General features: G+C 42.8%; 1 protein-coding gene across 1 annotated transcript in view; it reads left to right on the plus strand.

The window, feature by feature from the left end:
• The window catches only part of Patl1 (PAT1 homolog 1, processing body mRNA decay factor), a 29,332-nt gene extending 23,314 nt beyond the window's left edge, over positions 1–6,018 (plus strand). The window contains exons 15-19 of the mRNA XM_036172256.1: positions 62–221; positions 2,319–2,474; positions 3,640–3,731; positions 3,838–3,987; positions 4,266–6,018. Of these exons, the coding sequence (XP_036028149.1) occupies positions 62–221; positions 2,319–2,474; positions 3,640–3,731; positions 3,838–3,987; positions 4,266–4,287 (580 nt within the window). The 3' untranslated portion in view covers positions 4,288–6,018. The remainder of the gene's footprint in view (positions 1–61; positions 222–2,318; positions 2,475–3,639; positions 3,732–3,837; positions 3,988–4,265) is intronic.
• The last annotated feature ends 15,144 nt before the right edge of the window (positions 6,019–21,162 follow it).

The following is a 21,162-nucleotide window of genomic DNA, read 5'->3' on the forward strand; positions in this document are numbered from 1 at the left end:
TTTTAAAAAATGTGGTTTTCTGTATTACCCTTGTTGACACTAGATGGCATTCTTCTTGCAGGCCAAGCGATGACCACTTTGTACAGATCATGTGTATCCGAAAAGGGAAGAGAATGGTTGCCCGCATTCTCCCTTTCCTCTCTACAGAGCAAGCAGCTGACATTCTCATGGCAACTGCCAGGAACCTCCCTTTCCTTATCAAGAAGGACGCACAAGATGAGGTACTCACCACGCAGGGCAACTTCCTGTAGGCTTCTCAGGTTGCAAAACTTTGGCTTTTATGGATGTAAGACATCCCTCCCTGCTCTGTTGTCAGTAGCTTCATGTTAGCTTGGAGGTTTAGTTCAATGGTGTCCCACAGCTAAATTTTTGATTAAAAGATCTCTGCTTGCCAGGTGATGGTGGCGCACACCTTTAATCTCAGCACTTAGGAGGCAGAACCAGGCAGATCTCTGCATGTTCGAGGCCAGCCTGGTCTACAGGGTGACATCCAGGACAGGCACAAAAACTACACAGAGAAGCCCTGTCTCGAAAAACAAACAAACACACAAAGATCTCTGCTTATCCTTGTAGTAGCTTTTCAAAGATTAGCAAATTTTCTTGTACTTTTTCAAGTTCAAGATAAGAAATTAATAAAGAAATAGTACTATTGAGCATGGGATTCAGAGTAGTGAGGTACTTGTGAGGAAACATAGTTGACTACAAATTGAGTGGTAGCTACCTGAGTTATCTGCAGAAGACATGCCTACACAAAAGAACTAGAAATTGCTACTGTAGCTTTTAAGATTTTAGAATTTACAGAAAGGAATGAAAAGTTTAAATCTTATGAGAAAATGCAACAGAATGAAACAAATACAAATTAGCTTTTTCAAATTTTACTTAGGAATGAATAATTTCCGTGCATGTGTGTATGTGCATGGTTGGTATCCGTGGAGGTCAGAACAGGGCATTGGATCCCTACAACTGTAGTTACAGTTTGTAAACCACCGTATGGATGCTGGGGATTGAATCTGAGTCCTGTAAAAGCAACAAGTACTCAAGCTGTCTCTCGAGCCCCAAAACCAGTACATTTTTAAGAGACTCCCAAGAATGAAAAATGGGATGGAGGAAATTTTAAAGATTTTAAATTTATCCTAGAGGATAAAAGGCCAGAATAAAAAGGTATGCCTATTTTAAAGCATAAATGCCAAAGGGAAAGAATGGAGCAGTAGGCACCCTGTCAGTCATGATCTCACAGAAACTCATCAATGGAAGCAAGTTTGGGAGAATCTTATCCATTTGGCAAATACTCGCTGAATACATCTACATGCCAGGCACCATTTTAATATTATAGAAAGAAAGCCTCATGGAAACTGATTAATGCTCACCTGAAACATCAATGGGTCAAGGAAGAAATAAAGAAAGAAATTAAAGATTTCCTAGAATTCAATAAAAATGAAAGAAAGCTAGGAATAAAAAAATACCTTAAAAAAAAAAAAAAACCTTCATAGAGCTTACTTGCTGTAAAGAACACTTAATTAACTATATAGACAAATTCCATGTGGTAACTCAAGCTTGATTTCCTCACATTAGGGAGGCTAAGGCAGCAGAGTTGCCATATATTCGAGGCCAGCCTAAAAATATGTGTTTGTAGAATGTAGTTCATTCTCTCTCCTCACCTCTGTTTGTGTATATGTATATATGTGTATGTGTACATGCATGTGCTGAGTTTTTAACCTATGTGAATTAAAAAGTAATCAACCGGGGCTGGAGAGATGGCTCAGAGGTTAAGAGCACTGACTGTTCTTCCAGAGGTCCTGAGTTCAATTCCCAGCAACCACATGGTGGCTCACAACCATCTGTAATGGGATCTGGTGCCCTCTTCTGGCATGCAGGAATACATGCAGACAGAACACTGATTCCAGGTGTAAACCATGGGAGTACAGATAACCCTGGTCTTACACCAGAGACAAGGGACTAATAGATTACTGGGGATGCACAAACCAATTTGAGGGGACTCCTGTTTGCCAGAAGTGCTATACTTAATATCAGAAAGAAAAATTACAGCAGTAGATTGCATTAGATTTCACTTAATGAGTTCATAAATGATACCAAAAATATATCAGTCATTTGTAGTGTGTGCTGGGCCAGTAACTCATCTCCAAAACTGAAAAAGGAAGAGTCAAATATTTATCCTGCCTTTCCATTACAACCAAATGTCCTGGCACACAGTAATATAATGATTTTTGTATATGGTGAACATCCTGCTGGCCACAACCACTGGTGGGAGGTAGTGAAGGACCAGTTGGTAGAATGTAACGTTCTTGTTTGTTTTGTAGGTGCTGCCATGCTTACTGAGTCCCTTCTCTCTTCTCCTCTATCATCTTCCTTCAGTGACTGTCACCAGCCTTCTGCAACAGCTAATGAACCTACCTCAAAGTGCAGCTGCACCAGCACCCTCCAGCCCTCACCTCACCGCTGTGCTCCAGAACAAGGTGCTCTTGAGTTTCAGTGTCCTTAACTCATATGGCATCTACAGTTGGCATAGGAAAATTATGACTGCTGTAGCTTTCTTCACTCAGGAATTACATTACACTAGCAAAAGCTAGAAAACAAACAGTGGTTTGGAGAAAACAGTATTTTATGAAATTTGTGGCATGAAGTATTCACTCTTTTTACAATTATTCCTGTCCTCTTTAACAGTAGATTCCCATACTCACGAGGTTCCTGCTCCAAGACAGTTCTGAAAGTTAAACTCTCGTGGCATGAGGAACAGAGCCGGATGTGGATGATTAAAGTGTAGACTAACTGCCTGTCCACTTTGTTAGGACTTTCCCCAGGAATTCTAACAAGCTTCTGCTGAGCAGCAGTGGCCAGGATTTAGTCACATGGCATACCTAGCTGTAGGAAAGCTACGTACAGCTTTCAGTTATGTCATGTTAAAGAGGCAAAGGTTAAGGCAAAGCTTCGTGCACTTGTGTTTAATCCCAGCACTCAGGCCAGTAGATCTCTGTGAGTTCGAGGCCAGCCTAGCCTAGTTTACATACCGAGTTCCAAGACTCAGTCCTACCCCCAAAACAAAACCTTTTTTTCTTTTTTAGTTCAAAGCCTCTTAGAGGAAACCTAATAAGAAAAGAGGATTGTGGGTTGGGGTTTTAGCTCAGTGGTAGAGTGCTTGCCTAGCAAGCACAAGGCCCTGGGTTCGATCCTCAGCTCCAAAAAAAAAAAAAAAAAAGAGGATTGTGAGTTTCTAAACAGTGACGTGCAAGTGTTGATGTAGGTTTTGCACAGTCATCCTAGTGTTTAGGATCTAAAGGAAAGACACACCTTTAGTTTAATTCCAGGCTTGCCTGACCCTCTCAACCTGGCTACAAAAAAACTTTGGTGTGCAGACATTCCCATCAACTGAGGTGTAAGAGGCTTAGATGCACTGTTTTGGGGTCTTGCTGTTGTTGCTTTTGGATTTATTTTATGTGTGTGAGTGTTTTATCTCCACGTGCACCTTGTAAGATGTCACTGAATGGTTGTGGGCCATCATGTAGTTTCTGGGTACACAGCCCTGGTCCTCTACAAGAGCAACAAGTCCTCTTAACCACTGAGCCATCTCTCCAGCCTCCTAGATGCATTGTTAAATTTGATTCTATCTGGCTTTTCTTTCAGTTTGGCTTGTCACTGCTCCTAATCCTCCTAAGCCGTGGGGAAGACCTACAGAGTTCAGACCCTGCTATAGAATCAACGCAAAATAACCAGTGGTCAGTACTGATTGTTTATCTTTTCTTTCAAATTCTTATAAATAACCTTTGCTCTCCTTTCTCTTCCCTTTCTGCTTCTCATATTGTTTTGGGTTTTCTCTATCAGGACAGAGGTGATGTTTATGGCAACCCGAGAACTTCTACAGATCCCCCAAGCAGCCCTGGCCAAGCCAATCTCTATACCCACAAACCTAGTGTCCCTCTTTTCTCGCTATGTTGACCAGCAGAAACTGAACTTGCTGGAGACAAAACTACAGTAAGTTCCAAATCCATTTCACTACCTTGGTCCTTTAGACATCATACTGTGGGGAGAAGGAAGCTAAATGGTAGTGAGAGACCTCCATTAAATGTGTGTGTGCTGAACAAATCACTGTATTGTATGCAAACCTCAGAAAATGACCAAAGCTAAGAGAACAGATGTATCTAGGGTCTTATTTTATTGAGAGTTCTTATAAAGATAGAACTTGAGTGCAAAAGATTCATCCTATTTTAACTTACTTATACAAAAAGATGTCTTTCTCTTCATATCCTCAGGCTGGTTCAGGGGATACGGTAAAAGCTCTCCGGTGTGTCCTGTACCTCCTTTTTTGGCTGCCGCCTGCACTGCTGCCATCACCAATGGAGTGTTTTTAATGAGGGGAGGGAGGTAGCCTATGACCCAAAGGAAAGTCTTGTGGGATCGACCTGTTTCCAGAGGCTAGCTCTGAATGCCAGGTATTTCCCCACTGCTCTGATACTTGTGCTGGGTGATACTTATGCTGGTTTCTTTTACCTTCTGTGTTACACTCTGCATGTCCTACTTTTACTCAGTTCTTCTCAACTTTGCATTTTCTTTGCCCTAGAGACACAAATATAATATCCCTTTATCCCATCACCACTATTACAGTTCAAAGTAGGTTGTAGTCTGCCAAAGGTTCCCTCCACCTTTATTAATATGACTATAGGAAAGCCAAAACTAAGTAGAAGTCAAAATATAGGTAAATGTACACATACCCCTACACACATATTCATGTGGTCTCCAGAGGGTCCTTAAAGGATGAGTTTTAGTTTGAAAATATTTAGTTGACATATACCTCTAAAAATAAACCAGCTTATATATTTTTAGTCTGTTTCTGTTCTATCTTGTAATTTGGTGGATTCTACTTTTTTAATCTATAATACAGGGTACACAGCACATTACATTAAATCAGACTTGTTAAATGGCTGATGCCCAGCTCTAGGCTGAGAAGTCTTCTTTCTGCCTACCGGTATTTCCTTTGTTCCTGACCACCGTAATGGAAACAGCACACACACAGTTAAGCCTTTTCCTGTGATGACTACAGCGTGCTTGAGCCTGTCCCTCAAGTGCATTCAAGAGTACCCAAGATGAGCCTCACCTAGAGCCTGCTTCTGCAGTGTGGCTTTTGTACACCTGCACTGTCTTCCTAATGTGACTTCTTTAAGCCATGCTTCTGCTTCTCTTCCCCATTTTCATTTAGTGTCTTGGGTAGAAGCCTCCAAATGTAGCCATGGCTGCTAAGCTTGGGCTGCTCAGCTCTTGGGTCTCCTCTGCCCTGCAGCAGAACTGCTGTCCTGGCTGCTTAGTCTTGCCTGAGCCCCCATCCACTGGCAGCCGGGGCCTGGGTCGGAATCTTAGGGACACTTTACTTTCACCTCTCTTCCTTCCTTCAGCTGTCAGCCAGGATAAAGGGACCTTGCTCCCTAATAGTTGTAATTCTGAAAAACTAAATTGGGTTTATTTTATATTCCCATCCTGATCCTACTTTCTGCTCTTCTCACCTTTTTGAATGTAGTCAGGGGACAGGCTATGATATTTAAAGAGAATAAATGTTTTGCACATACATGTATTGTATAACTGTAAAGCCCTCCGTTACAACCAGCTGTCCTTGTTCTCATCTCCATTTCTTCTCATTCTGTGGCCTCAGGCTCCACCAGCTGCTCCCCAGTGACAGTCCCTAGCTTCCCTCTACCATCTGCTGACTGTCTCCACTGAGCCTTTCCTACCTTCCCTTCACACCTGAGCAAGTAAACACTTGATTATTTTTTCTTCCTTGTTGTGCTTTTTGTTCAGTTCTAATTAATAAATAAAAGTTTCTAAATTTACATTTTTATAGGGTATTGTAAATAAAAACAAATTGTATACTTGAAAACGTGTACTTGTATTTTATACCTTTTTTGTTTCTGAATTTGTTTTTAACGGGTTTTCCATCATACTTGGATTCACTAGCAAAACTCTTGATGTTGGAGAAATACCACTTTGCCCTCAACAAATTCACATACTTCTAGAAAGATGCCCATTTCTCTCTCCTTTTAAGAGACTTAGGTACCTCCTTTTAAAGTGAGCAAGATTAAAGATTCAGCAAACTAGTAAAAATCAGAGGAGGATAAGGAATGGAGAGATGGTTCAGTGGTTAAAGGCACTCGCTGTTTTTCCAGAGAACCCGAGTTCAATTCTCATCACCAACATTGGCAGTTCACAGCACTCTATAACTCCAGTTCTACAGGATCTGATACCCTCTTCTGGTTTCTGTGGACACAAAGGCATGGTGCCATGGTGCACATACTTTTTTTTTTGGAATAGGAAGAACTGTGGGAAGGGAAGTTGGATCCAAGAGCAGAGTACTACATGGAATGTTACTTTTGTTAAGAGTAGACGGCAGAGCCAGGCAGATCTCTGTGAGTTTGGGGCCAGCCTGTGCTACCAAGTGAGTTCCAGGAAAGGTGCAAAGCTACACAGAGAAACCCTGTCTCAAACAAACAAACCAAACAAAAACAAAACAAAAAAGAATCAGTGGTGCATGCCTTTAATCCCAGCACTCGGGAGGCAGAGGCAGGTGGATCTCTGTGAGTTCGAGGCCAGCCTGGTCTACCAAGTGAGCTCCAAGGCAGGCGCAAAGCTACACAGAGAAACCCTGTCTCGGGGAAAAAAAGAGAGAGAGAGTATAATGGGGAGAGATGTGTTTTTCAGAAAGGGTTTCTCTGTGTAGCCCTGGCTGTCCTGGAACTCACCATAGACAAGTCTGTCCTCAGACTCTCAGCAGTCACCCCACCTCTACCTCCTGAGTGCTGGAACTAAGGGCATGTGCCACCCCCTCAGAGGTTTTTTGTTTTTGGGGGTTTTTTTTTTTCCAATTTATTTTATATCCTGAATGTAGTTCCCCTCCCACCTCTCCTCCTATCCCTTCTCCCCTGCTTCCCTTCCACCTCCCCCCATCCCCATCCATTCCTCCGCCATTTCTATTCAGAAAAGGGCAGGCCTCCCATGGATGTTGACAAAACATGACACATCAAGTTGTCAGGCTAAGCACCTCACCTTGTATTAAGGCTGGGCAAACCAACTCAGTTTGAGGAGTAGAATCCCAAAAGCCAGACAGAGTCAGAGACAGATCCCACTTCCATTTTAAGCCTACAAGAAGACCAAGCTACACAACTGCCACATACATGCAGAGGGCCTACCTAGGTCAGTACCATGCAGGCTCCCTGTTAGTTGGTTCAGGCTCTGTGAACTCCTATGAGACCAGGTTAGTTGATTCTGTGAGTGGTGGTATTGTGTTCCCCAAAATATTGTGCACCCTAATAAATTTATCTGGGGTCAGAAAACAGCCACTAGATACAGAGGCTAGAAAATGGTGGCACTCACGCCTTTAATCCTAGCATTTCAGAGACAGAAATCCCTCTGGATCTCTGTGAGTTCAAGGCCACATTGGAAACTGCCAGGCGTGGTGACACACGCCTTTAATCCAAGGGAGTGGTGGCAAAAAGCAGAAAGGTATATAAGGCATGAAGACCAGAAACTAGAAGTATTTGGCTGGTTAAGCATTCAGGCTTTTGAGCAGCAGTTCAGCTGAGATCCATTCCGATGAGGACTCAGAGGCTTCCAGTCTACTGAGTAAACAGGATCAGCTGAGGAACTGGCAAAGTGAGGAAGCTGTGGCTTGTTCTGCTTCTCTGATCTTCCAGCATTCACCCCAATACCTGGATCCCAGATTTGATTTTATTAATAAGAACTTTTAAGATTCCTGCTACATCTGTGGGTTTCCTTGTGATGCCCTTGACCCCTCTGACTTCTATAATCCTTCCTGCCTCTCTACAGCAGGATTCCCCAATCTTGGCCCAATGCTTGGCTGTGGGTCTCTGCATCTGTTTCCACCCATTGCTGGGTGAAGCGAGAGATATATTCTTAACGTTAGTATAAACCTTGTTGTTAGGTTGCTAATCTTGGGGAAGATCCACAAGGCTAGATTCAAAGTGTTCAGTGGGAGAACACACGATCAATACTTCACAACTTAGAGACTGGAAACTGAAGCTCTAGGAGGTAGAACTTGACTGAGGCCCTGGGTTGACTAAAGACCCAGAGAATGTTGTAGTTTCTTTAAAAGTATTTTTTTAAGCCTAGGAATAATGAATGTAGTCAATAATTGTATTAGGTGATAATTTGAAGTATACCAGTTAAAAACTGGCATCAAGATTTTTTGAGTTTTTTTCTGAAAATGTATGTGTAGCCATATTTAGGCTGGTGCTTGCAGAAGTCAGAAAAGGATACCAGAGTCCCTGGAAGTAGTTAGAGATGATTGTCAACTATCATGTTGGGTGATGGGAACCAAACCCAAGTTCTTCAAAAAAGCAAATACTATTAACCTCTGAGATATCTTTTCAGCCCCAGAAAAAAATGCTACATGGGAAAATGCAGTAAAGGATAGAGCATACCAGCTGAAAGATCAAAGATCTACTTTAATTAAGTCCAAGCTAGAGGTACTTAAGTGAGGTCCCATATCTACCCTAATTTGCATTTTTTCCAAAACCATAGCTATTGAATCACTGAAGTAGCCTTCTTAATTCTCATGAATTTCTACTTTGGGAGGACAGTGAGGTCTACTGTGTGTGAAGGTCAAAATGATCTTATATTTTTTCCTCTTCTAGCTTTGCTTGAGTGGATTAGCATTGTGATCTCTGAGAAACGAGTATGTCGGATTTCAGCAAGCAAGGCTTTGCTCTAACAACTCAGCACCTTAAAATGATCTAATAGCATAATTTTGACTTTCTTTCCTCCTGCATTAGAGATACGGTTATGACTAGAGTGCAGGTCTCATGACAGCCTTTGCCTTACTTTTTAGTTTGCAAATGTTGCACGGGAGGCTGTTCCGAGGAGCTTGCTCATTATTCAACGTGACTCTCCAAGCTCCCAATTTAGCTGAACTCATTCTCCAAAGTATGTAGAAGAGAACTAAGTGATGAGCAGTGTGTGTGTGTGTGTGTGTGTGTGTGTGTGTGTGTTCCCAATTGTGAATATAACATCCTTAAAATTGCTTAAATTGTATCAGTTTGAAGATCAAGAAATGCTGGTGATACTGCTAACCTAGCATACACAAATCCCTGGGTTTGATCTCTAGTACTGCATAAAACTAGGTACTCCCAGCACTGGGGAGGCAAGGCAAGGTCAGGAGTTCAGTGTCATCTTCAGCAGCAGAATGAATTCCTGGCCAGCCTAGGATACATGACAATAGGCGGAAAACACCTGATACTTGATAAGCCAATCAAAATAAAACTAATAGTTATAAGTTATTAAATAAAAATCCCAGTGCTGAGGCTGGACTATCTCACGGGCTGGTGGTGAGAGAGTTCCCTGAGGCCTCAAAACAGTCAATTGCCACCTCTGTTGGTTGCCACCAGATCTAGGTAGTAAGACCCCATTTCTAAAGGTGCTTTGGTCTCAGGACATAAAGAAATCAAGCTGGAAGTTTCCTTTGTGTTAACTAGATCTCACAGTGCTGGAAGATGCTATGAAAGCTGGTAAGAACTGTCATCAGTAGTCTTACTCAGTTGTAGACCCTAGCCCACTGGTACAATAGTGGCAGGCCTGTTATGGGGGTAACCAACCACTTTCTGCTTGAAATTGATGCTTGCACCACAGGAGAATATTCACATTTGATCCTGTAAACCCACTCAAAAGCCCGTGACTGGAGAGGTCATACACCCAAGTCAGGAAACTACTGCTGTTGGCTTGCTAATAGGTGTGATGTGTCCATCAAGTTGCCTTCTAAATAGCTATGTTCATATGACCATAAATGCTGCTGTCAGTTTTTGTCAGAGAAACTTCTTTTTAGCAGTGGTCAGTGGTGACTTCAAAGACTCTTAACAAGTCAAAATGCTGAGAGTAAATGGCTGTTGAATGTCTATAAAAGGGAAATCACTCCCTACAAGTCTCAGGGCAGTATTGGAAGAAGCAGTGGGAGGAATGTGAAAGACAGAGGAAATGGAATAAGGTAGAATACTGACTTCCAGGTATGATAGGACTATGGTAATCTTGAACTCACAGCCTCTGTGATCACCTGTGCAAGAATAGACATATCAACATCCTGTTATGGAAGGAGGAGGGGCTCATGGGGCCCCACACCCCCTGAGGTTTTATGTGTAGTTAATGGTTGATGGGGGATGGAGAGACTTTTATTTCAGTGGTGTAGTCACTGGTAAAGTGTCCATGCTTCTTCAAACAAACCCTACCCACATTCCTATAAGAGACTGAGTCACACACACAGACATAAGAGCAAAAAGGGGACCAGTTGGGAAGAGGAGCGGTTTAGTGGGAAGGAGGCAGAGAGTAATAGAGGGGTGAGTGTGATCCAAATAGATAATGCACTGTAGATGAACAGTCTTATTAAATAAGAAACACAGAGCCAAATGCCTAATTAAAAGCCCAAGAGGTCAGAGCAATAGCTAAGAGCTAAAAACCCTTTTTTACCCTCCACTGCCACTGCTATCCTTCCTCTCAGCAAGAGGCCTACTTCCTGTGTGTCTGTCCTTTTATTGACTTTCTGTTCTGCCTTCTCATTGGTTGTAAACCCAACCACATGACCTCCTCATCATTGCTTGTCTATACAGACCTTCAGGTCTTCTATGGTTGGTATTGAGATTAAAGGCATGTGTCTCCATGCTGGCTGTATCCTTGAACACACAGAGATCCTGCCTAGCTCTGCCTCCCAATTGCTGGGATTAAAGGTGTGTGCTACCACTGCCCAGCTTTTGCTATGGCTTGCTATTAGTTCTGACCCCCAGGCAACTTTATTAACATACAAATAAAATCACATTTCAGTACAAATAAAATATCACCATAATGCACATGTATAAAAAGCACAACCATTTTTTGTGTAGAATATATGCTAATTTAAAAAAGAAAAACTTGGGGTTGGGGATTTAGCTCAGTGGTAGAGTGCTTACCTAGCAAGTGCAAGGCCCTGGGTTCGGTTCTCAGCTCCGAATAAACAACAACAAAAACAACTTGAGCCACGTGTGGTGCGCGCACCTTTGATCCTGGCACTCAGGAGGCAGAGGCAGAAGGATCTCTGTGAGATCAAAGTCAGCCTGTTCTACATTGTGAGTTTCAGGACAGCCAGGGCTATGCAGAGTGCCTGTCCAAAAATATAAATAAATAAAACATTCTGGAAAAAATTATTTAATATTCTACTCTTCAGAAAAAATAAACAAAGAGTTTAGTGTATTGCCCTTGAAGTGATTTCACCATGAATATACACACAAATATATAAATTAGAGACATTTTGCATTTACCTTTAATATACCATGGCCATCTTTCTACATCGGTGCAGAGAGAGCTGCCCTGTTTATGATTCTGTGTCCCACTATGCAAAAATTTAACTGTTTCACATATTTCTCATCTGTCACCATTTCCCATGAAGAATAAACGAGAATAAGCCATCATGACTTTACATTCCTGTATGTATTTTATAATATAGAAAGAACTTACTTAAAAAAAAGATTTGTATACATATGATTGTTTTACCTGTGTGTATGTGTGCCATGAACCTGGCCCCAAACAAACCTTTTCTACTTTGATTCTCTGCTGTGGGATGTTCTGTATATCAAATGTGTTGCTCTGATTGGTTAATAAATAAAACACTGGTTGGCCAGTAGCCAGGCAGGAAGTGTAGGCAAGACAAGCAGAGAGGAGAACTGGGGGAAGTAGAAGGCCGAGGAGAGAGATACACGGCCAGCTGCCGCCATGACAAGGAAGATTTAAGGTCCCATTAAGCCACGAGCCTCGTGGCAAAGTATAGATTAATAGAAATGGGTTAATTTAAGATAGAAGAAGTAGATAACAAGAACCCTGAGCCATTAGGCCAAACAGTTTAAACAATATAAGCATCGGTGTGTTTATTTTATAAGTGGGCCGATCAGACTGCTGGGGCTTGGCGGGACCCAGAGAAAACTCTCCAGCTACAATTCTCTAGCATTTTGAAACAGAATTCGGACAACTGTAATTGTACTGCCAAAAGGTTCATCTAAACCAGCTGTTCTCTATCTGTGGGTCACGACCCCTTTGGAGTCGAATATCAGATATCCTGCATATCAGATATTTACATTATCATTCATATCAATAGAAAATTACAATTATGAAGTAATTTTATGGTTGGGGGTCACAACATGAGGAACTGTCTTAAAGGGTTGCAGCATTAGCAAGGTTGAGAACCACTGAATTCAAGACCATCTGGCTGTAAGGGCTAAAACTGGGATTTGTGTCCTAGCTGGGAGATAGTTCCTGATCCTAGATCTGAGCTTTGTGTAGAAGCAGCTGGAAAGCTGACGGCTTGAAGGTAACATCTGCAGCCTTCCTGATTGGGTTTTAATGACTTCACTTTCAGCAGGCAGATTAAGCAGTTGCCTCTTGGGAATGTCCAAAAAGGGAACTGGGTTTGTGATAAAGTTTTGAATCACAAGGATGGGTGCAGTGCTGTAGAAGTGGATCCTGGGAAGGAGAAGCAGATGGCATTCCTGACTTCCATTCTATCGGTGTTGTGAAACACACAGGCTTATTCCTTCTGTGATTTACTGCATTCACATTTGAGCTGCACAAATGCAGAAACTGTCTTGTTCACCCCAGAACCCAGCACAGGGCTGATAGGTAGCAGGCAACCAAAAAACATCTGGCTGTGTACTATGACGAGACCGAGCTTAAAGGCGATATTCCAAGAACCCCTTTAAACAGAAACAAAATGTGAAGGCTGTTTCCCGAGGCCTGTTTCGAAACACATTGTCACTTGTTTTCTCAGTGAGTCAGGAACAATTTGATCACGGAAGTCAGCCCTGATTGTTCTGGTACAGCTCCCAGTCCCAGTGGGATACCTGTAGTTGGTAAGTACTAGAAAGAAGCAGCCAGAGTAATGGCTTTGAATGAGGTAAGGTTTGTACATGGCAGGACAGGGGCGGGGCTTTGTAACTGGGTGCTTTTCAAGCAAATATGGATGAAAAGAGAACAGCTACACAAAAGATGCCTATGGGTACTTCATGAAGTGGGGGTGCAAGCCTGTAATCCCTGCTCCTGGGAGACTAAGACAAGAGGACCACTGTCTGAATTCAAGGCTAGCTATGGAGTGAGACCCAGTATTTAAAAAGAAAAAAAAAAAAAATGTTGCCGGGCAGTGGTGGTGCACGCCTGTAATCCCAGCCAGGCGGATGTCTGTGAGTTTGAGGCCAGCCTGGGCTACCAAGTGAGTTCCAGGAAAGGCACAAAGCTACACAGAGAAACCCTGTCTGGAAAACACAAAACAGAAAAACTAAACAAAACAAAAATGTTAAGAAGCCACTAGAGGGGGCTGGAGAGGTGGCTCAGTGGTTAAGAGCATTTGCTGTATAAGGCTGGCTGGGTGGGTAAGAACACTGCTCTTGAAGAGGCCCAGGGTTTAGATCCCAACACCCACATACTAGTTTACAACCATCCATAACTCCAGTTCCAGGGGACCCAGTGGCCTCTTCTGACCTCTGCAGGCACCAGGCATGCAAGTGGTGCACATACATAAGTGCAGATTAAGCAGTCATACCTATGAGATGAAATAAATAAATCTAAAAGCAAGAAAGGAAGCTCCTGAAGGTCAGTATCACCAGAGTAACAGGAGTAGGATCATAGGACATGCATTAGGAAGGGAGCAGAATAGACCTCAAAAGCTGGAAAGGGATCCAGCCTCACTGCATCAGAAAGATAGCATTTCTAAGAGCAAAATGAAAGTAAAAAACACCTGCTGTCCACCCTTAGCAATCACCAGGGCACGGAAGTAGAAAGAGACTAAGACCTAAGCTATTGCTCTAACAAAATTGCTAAAGTAGAGAGTCCAAGAGCATGGCTCTGGAATCTGCTCCTCTGGCTGAGGGCCCTGTGCTGTTCCATGCATGATGGAGAGGCTAAAGGAAGTGAGTGCAGAACTGAGGAACAGAGCAACTGACCCACTGCACAAGCCCTCCTGATAACTAACCCACTTTTATGGCGCTTTATTAATCCTGCATGAGAGTGGAGACCCTATAACCTAATTACCTCTTAAAAGTCCCATGGCCTCTTAATTGTCTCACATGGGCAACTGAACTTCAACATAAATTTTACAGGAGAAGTCACACCCACAATATAAGAGGTACCCTAATAAAATTTCACACTGTTTTCCCTCTTCTGCAAGATGCGGAATCTGTGCCTTTAAGAGAGAAGGTGACTAGTCAGCAGTGAAGATGTTTCCCTAAAATCCCAGCACTTAAAAGGTAGAGGCAAGAGGTCAGGAGTTCAAAGCCAGCCTTGGCTACATGAGACCCTGTCTCAAAACGGAAAAACGAAACAAGTAAACAAACAAAAAAGGCGAAATCATTTAGGAAATAACTTTTTAAAGATATTTACTCTGTGTGTGTGTGAGAGAGAGAGTGTGTGTGTCTACATGAGTGCCAGTGCCCATGGAGGCCAAAAGACCTGGAGTTATAGGTAGGTGCTAAGAACTGAATGTGGGTCCTCCTGACCCACAATTACAAACATTTTAAACCACTGTGTCCCAAGGGAATAATTTTTTCGTTGTCTATTTTTGAGATTACAATTTAATTACATTTCTCCCTTCCATTTCCTCCCTCCAAACCTTCCTATATACCCCTCCCTACTCTCCTTCAAAGGCATGGCCTCTCCTTTTCTCACTAAAGATACATATTGCATCCATATATGTATTTTTATACATGTTTATATAACCTGTTGAGTCCATAAAATGTTACTTGTGCTTTCAGGGCTGACCAGTTAGCACTTGACAATTGGTGTGCTCTTCCCTGGGGAGGACCACCTCTCCTGCTCCCAGCTTTCCTCAATAGACTATAATTCTTTGCACATGGTTGACTCCCCATGTTTTTTTCCTCATCTAGTCTGGCATGTTCATTGATGCCATTCTTGTTCAGCTCATGTTTGGGCAGTCACGTAGGTGAGACTTTACAGGTATAGCCTCTGACTATAAGATACAATCTCACAGCAAACTCCCTAATCCTCCAGCTTTTACATTCTTTCTGCCCCATCTTCAGCAATAATCCCTGACCTTAGGTGTGTGAGTGTTTTGTAAATGTATCTACTGGGACTAGACTCCACAACTCTATACTTTGATTGGTTATGTCTTCCTGGGTCTCCATCTGTTGCAAAGAGAAGTTTCCTTGATGAGGGGTGAAGACTATACCTCTCTGTGAATATAAGGACAAACATTTATAGATTGTTGTTAGGGATTATTCTGGCTTAGTAAATTAGTAGTTGTAGATTCTCCTCTAATTACCATGACTTCAATAGCATGAAATAGTCAGCTAGGTTTCCAATACTAGGCATGGTCTCTCTTTTGTTGAGCAGGTTTTTAATCCAGTTAGAGAGCTGTTGGTTACACCAAGGTCTGTGTGCCACTACTACACCCATAGCGTGATCACGCTATGCTTGTTGTTGCTGTGGCTCATAGACATCATAGCTAGGTAGGACTGTTGGTTGCCTACCTTCTTTGGAAGCCTGCATGGAACCTTCGGGTACCATCAAAAGTAGTCCTCTGGGAGGAGGCATTCAGGTCTACCCAGCTCAGGTGCCTCTGGCCCTGTGTCTGAAGTGCATGGTGTCTTTGGAAATGGGGACTTACCTTCCAGCTCTAGGGGGCAACCAAGGGCAAAGCAATAGTTTGTAGTGTTTTGGAGTCTCTTGGACAGTCCTGGTCAACAACTCAAAAGGAGGCTTCTCATGTCTGGTACTGAGGATTTTGTGAGGTGGTCTTTGGCTCTTGGAGAAAGCATCATCAGCCCAAAAGAGAAAAGTTTCTTAAAACTATATATGACTATGTATACACAGAACTACATGTATTGTAGCTATAAATAACAGTATAATCCTTGTGGACTTGTCAGATTACCATACTGTTGTGTTACCCATCTCCCTTCCTTTTTCCTCCTCTAAGTAGCCCCCTTTCCCATTTCCCCTACCTGATCACCTGTGTCCTGCCATTCCCTTTTACCTTCCTCCCACCTTCTCTGTTCACCTCTCTCCTCATCCCTTAGGGGCTCTCACTCTCCCATTTACCTGATCAGATCCCTTGTACCCTGCTATGACCCTTTTAAAATATAAGAAAATGTATATGCTATCAAAATTAAGTCAAAGGTCATTCTGCTGTGTTGATGACACCTTGACGCCTCTTATTTATCCATTAGGGGTTCACACCGCGGCGCAGATGTGCAGGTCAGAGGACTACCTGAGGGAGCTGGTTCTCTCCTTCCACTCTGTGGGTTCTGGGGCTGGAATTTAGGTCATCAGGCTTGGCAGCCAGCACCTTCCCAGGTAGCGCTGTCTCACTGGCCCTTGTGTTTGTTTACTTTTCTTGCCATTTTTGAAACAAGGCCACACACAGCCCAGGCTGTCCTCAAACTTGCACTATAACCAAGAACAGCCTTGAACTTCCGATCCTCCTACCTCTGCTTCCCAAGTGTTGGGACTTCAAGCATTTGCCACCACACCCATTTTTAATGTGGTGATGGGGTTTGACCTCAGGGCTTTGTGCACGCTGGGTGTGTGCCTTACCACTGAGCCACATTCCCCCCGTCCCTGTGACTCCTACTTTGAATGGATCCTGATTTGTTTTCTTATCCCCCTATAAATTAGGGTGGGCGAGATGGCTCAGTAGGTAAAGACTCCTGCCACTGAGTCTGATGACTGAAGTTCAAATCCCAGGACCCCCAAGGTAGAAGGAAAGAACCGGTCCCCAAAAGTTGTCTTTTTGCTTTCTCATGAGAACTGTGAGATGTGCACACATATGAACATACATACATACATACATACATACATACATACATACATACATAAAATAAACACAACAAAACAAATTTAAAGGAAAAATTCTGAAACAAAATTGTGAGTTAAAAGAGGCAAAAATTGCAGGGCAGTGGTAGTACACGCCTTTATCCCAGCACTTGGAAGGCAGAAGCAGGTGGATCTCTGTGAGTCTGAGGCCAGCCTGGTCTACAAAGCGAATTCCAGGACAGCCAGGACTATTATTACCCAGATGACCTGTTTCGAAAAACCTAATTAAATAAGTAAAAGATAACGAAGCATAGGTAATATATGACATGCCTAGTCATGTCTGTGTTTGAATAGAGGCTCTGCCTTTGCAGGTTCTTTACTTCTGTGGGTCTCATTTGGCCTCTCCACAAAAATGTAGGTAGAAGAGTGAGGACAGTATGAAAACAAACAGCAGGACACATGAAAATACTTTACATGAAATAACGGTCCACTTCTGCTTCTAAGAAGTTCAAATGTTCCCAGACGTTCTCTACAGCTCTCATTGAAAACTGTTTGAGCTTGTAGTTGCTCAGACAAAATATCTATAATAAAACAATTTGGGGAATTTGGAAAGATTGCCCAGTGGTAAGATTACTTGCTGCTCTTTCAGAAGATTGGGTGTGGTTCCCAGTACCCTAATCATGTAGCTCATAACTCCCTGTAACTCTAATTCCAGGGAATCTAACACTTTCCCTGGCCTCCCCAGACACTGCTTGCATGTGGTACACATCAGACCAGCATGCATGCATGTACACACATTTTTTTAAAAAATAGCTTTAACAACAACTTAAGGGATGAAGGGCTGATTTGGGTCTCATGGGTTCAGCCCATGCTCACATGGTTCCATTGCTTCTGGGTGTGATGAGACAGAGCATCAAGGCAGGGAACATGTGGTGGATGGAGCATTTCCCTTCACAGTGGGCAAAGGTAGAGCAAGAAAGGAAGAGTCCGGGAATCAAGATAGCCCTTCAAAGGCTGGCCCTAAGCCATCTCCTAATAACCCAGTCAGCTATGAGTTTACAAATGATGAGGCTAGATCCTGTGATCCTGTCACCTTTTAATATACGCGTTAGCTAGGAACCAAACCTTCTGCATATGAACCTGTAGGAGAGACGCTTCAAATCCAAACCACAACTTGGGTGAGATATGTTGAACTCTAATGACCTGGCACAATTAATAATTACAATTAGCATATAATATCATGTATCAAGGCACAGTTCCTGTGTTTTCATAATCCTTCTCCAAATCCTTACAAAACAGTTATTAATATGGTGATGAGGAAATTGTCCAGCTGTTGTATAAACAGCCCAAGATGGAGTTTATTTAACAAAACCAGGACTTAAGCCCAGGTGATCAAGGCCCTGGGACATTGTGACTGAAAGAATAAGTTGAATAGTACCTCCTGTGAGGGCATGTGAAACTGTCCTATTTGAAAACACACAATGATGCTCTCCACATGGCTAGACACAAAACACACCTAATGTGCTTGTTGAGCCTAAGGATCCAAAAGCAGAAGGTCCATTACTTCCCTCCAGCCTCTGTCAAAGGATCCGTTCTGACACATTCACTCTGTCTCCTTAGTTTCAATGAATTACATCATTCTGAGGAAGGTCAGAGACAACCCTTGCTCCAGGAAAAGTTAGAGAGCAAACAAAGGAGATTAGACCAATCCCCAGTGGTTACAAAAATAGAATTCATTCCCCAAGCTCTTTCCCACTCTGAGAACAGTACCTGGAACTGGTAGGCTTTAAGAATCCTACCTAGGGAGAGCAGGAATTAGTGTCCCTTTGGCAAGTAACAACAGGGTTACCAAGTGTAGCTTCTACCAGGATCTTTAATGTAGGTTAAGTGGACTGAAAATGTCTTGACCTAAGAGGGGACGTGCTTGTGGAGTACAGGACTCTCTGAAACCCCCCCACACACACACCAAGATGCCCACCTTAGGACTAAGCACTGTCCTCAGCTGGGAGTGTTGGTGGCCGACAGCCGACAGCTCACAGCTGAGTGTCTGTTTCTCAGGATTGCCCACTCCCTGGACAATCGTCAGGGGAAAGGCTGAGCCTCCTCTACTCTGAAGCTTGAACACTTCAGTAAGCCGACTCCGGTCCAGCTCATACTGTGCTTGAGGGTCTCTGCTGCCACTGCATTCTTTTGCTTCAGACCCTTCCTGCTGCTTTCATTTCCCAGAAGGAATGCTCCCCAGCAAAGCCTTGGGGGACTTCAGTCTAAGACAGACTCAAATTACTTCACATTCATCTTTACAAAGAGACTCCTAGGCTGGGCAGCAGTGGTCCATGCCTTTGATCTCAGCACTCAGGAGGCAGAGGCAGTTGGATCTCTGAGTTCAAGGCCAGCCTGGTCTACAGAGCAAGTTCCAGGCCAGCCTGAGATATATGGTGAGTACTTTTATTGAAAACACACACGCACCCCCCCACACACAAAATCAATTGATCAATAACTAAAATTTAAAAAAAAAAAGGTTACCTTTCATAATAACAATGTGTTTTATTGGCTATGCAATTAATTACATTACATTAATGAGGTTTGCATCACCACAAACATCTGCACCATTAGCGAAATATCCCAGGGAGCTGGGTGGTGGTGGTGCATGCCTTTAATCCCAGCACTCTCAAGGCAGAAGCAGGCAGATCTCTGTGAGTTCAAGGCCAGCCTAGTCTACAGAGTGAGTGAGTTCCAGGTCAGCCCAGACTGTTTCACAGAGAAACTCTGTTTCAAAAAACCAAAAATAAAAGAAATTTTAAAAAGTTTAACCTGACAAGTAGGAAACATGTTTCTATAAAAACTTGTATGCTCAGAAGGAAAACGAACTAGAAAGTAATGGAATGCATATTACAGGAAAGCAGATGGGGGACTGTTTGGAGGAGAGAAGGGACCAGCAGAGGCAAGGAGGGAGTAATTAGGAACAAAGTATTTTTGTGGAAATTCTATAATGGGGACTGGAGTGATAATCGGTAAAGGGTTTTGCTTTGGAAATAAAACAAAACAAAATACTTGTTTAAGCCCCAGAACCCTTATTTAAAAAGCTGGATATGGTGGTAGTGCACATCTGTGATCTCAGTGCTGGGGAGGCAGAGCTAAGTGGATCCCTAGGCTCCATGGCCACCCAGGGTGGCCAGATCAGCAAGTTCTAGGCCAATGAGAAGCCCATGTCACTAAAAACAAGGTGATCGGAGAAACATGACCCAAGGTTGACCTCTGGCCTCTGTGCACAAGTGTATATGCATCCACACACGTACCCACATGCACACAAAACAAAACAAAAACCAAACCAACAAACAAAAGCAAAACACTGTGATCCCAATGTCCTCTTCTTCAAGTTGCTTTTCTCTGGTGTTTTGACCAACACTTAAGACAATACCATAGAAAAAGTCTGAATCTGAAGAAGGGAGATATGATACAGTATGGAAATCATGACATTCTATAAAAATGTGGTAATCTGCTTTTCTCTTTCTGCTCTCTTCCCTCCACGAAGTCTCTCTCTCTCTCTCTCTCTCTCTCTCTCTCTCTCTCTCTCTCTCTCTCCCTCCCTCCCAATAAAGCTCTAAAAAGGTTAAAAAAAAATGTGGTAATCCCATTGGCCTCTAAATGGAGAGAAAGCCTCTACAAAGGCACCAGACAGAGGAAGTCCAGAGATCACCTGGAGAAGGTGTGCAGATCAATTTAATGGAGCATGGAGACCAAAGCAGGAGAGGAGGGTGGAGGGCAGAGATGATTCACAAAGGGGCCTCATCTGCCAGACTAAAAATTCTGAGTTGTATTCTGGAGGCAGTGCAGAGTAACAATAATAATTCAAATTAGTATTTTTAAAGTATTTTTTCTTTGTTTGTTTGTTTGTTTGTTTATTTGTTTGTTTGTTTGTTTTGAGACTGTTTCTCTGCATAGCCCTAGCTGACCTGGAACTGGCTCAGTAGATCAGATTGGCCTTGAACTCAGAGATGATCCTGACTCTACCTGCCAAGTGCTGAGATTAAAACCATGTGCCACCACCCACAGCTATTTGAAGAAAAACAACCAACCTACCAACCATGCAAGACCTCCTCCATTTTTGCTATATTTGCTTTTTATGTAGGCACATAGGTATGCACATCTGCATGTGTGCAGATTTTAGAGTACACATGCCTGTGATGATTTACATACACGCAGTACCTGCCGAATGGCTCCTTTCCTGAAGACTTGGTTCCCCATGTAGTGGGATCAATCATTGAGAGGTGACTGATTTATAAGGGCTTTGAACTAATCAATAGAGGAATACATTTTTTAAAAATTTATGTACAGCTGTGTGTGGCTGAGAATATATATGTATACCATGTGTGTACA

This window comes from Onychomys torridus, chromosome 1, assembly GCF_903995425.1.
Source record: "Onychomys torridus chromosome 1, mOncTor1.1, whole genome shotgun sequence".
NCBI lineage: Eukaryota > Metazoa > Chordata > Mammalia > Rodentia > Cricetidae > Onychomys > Onychomys torridus.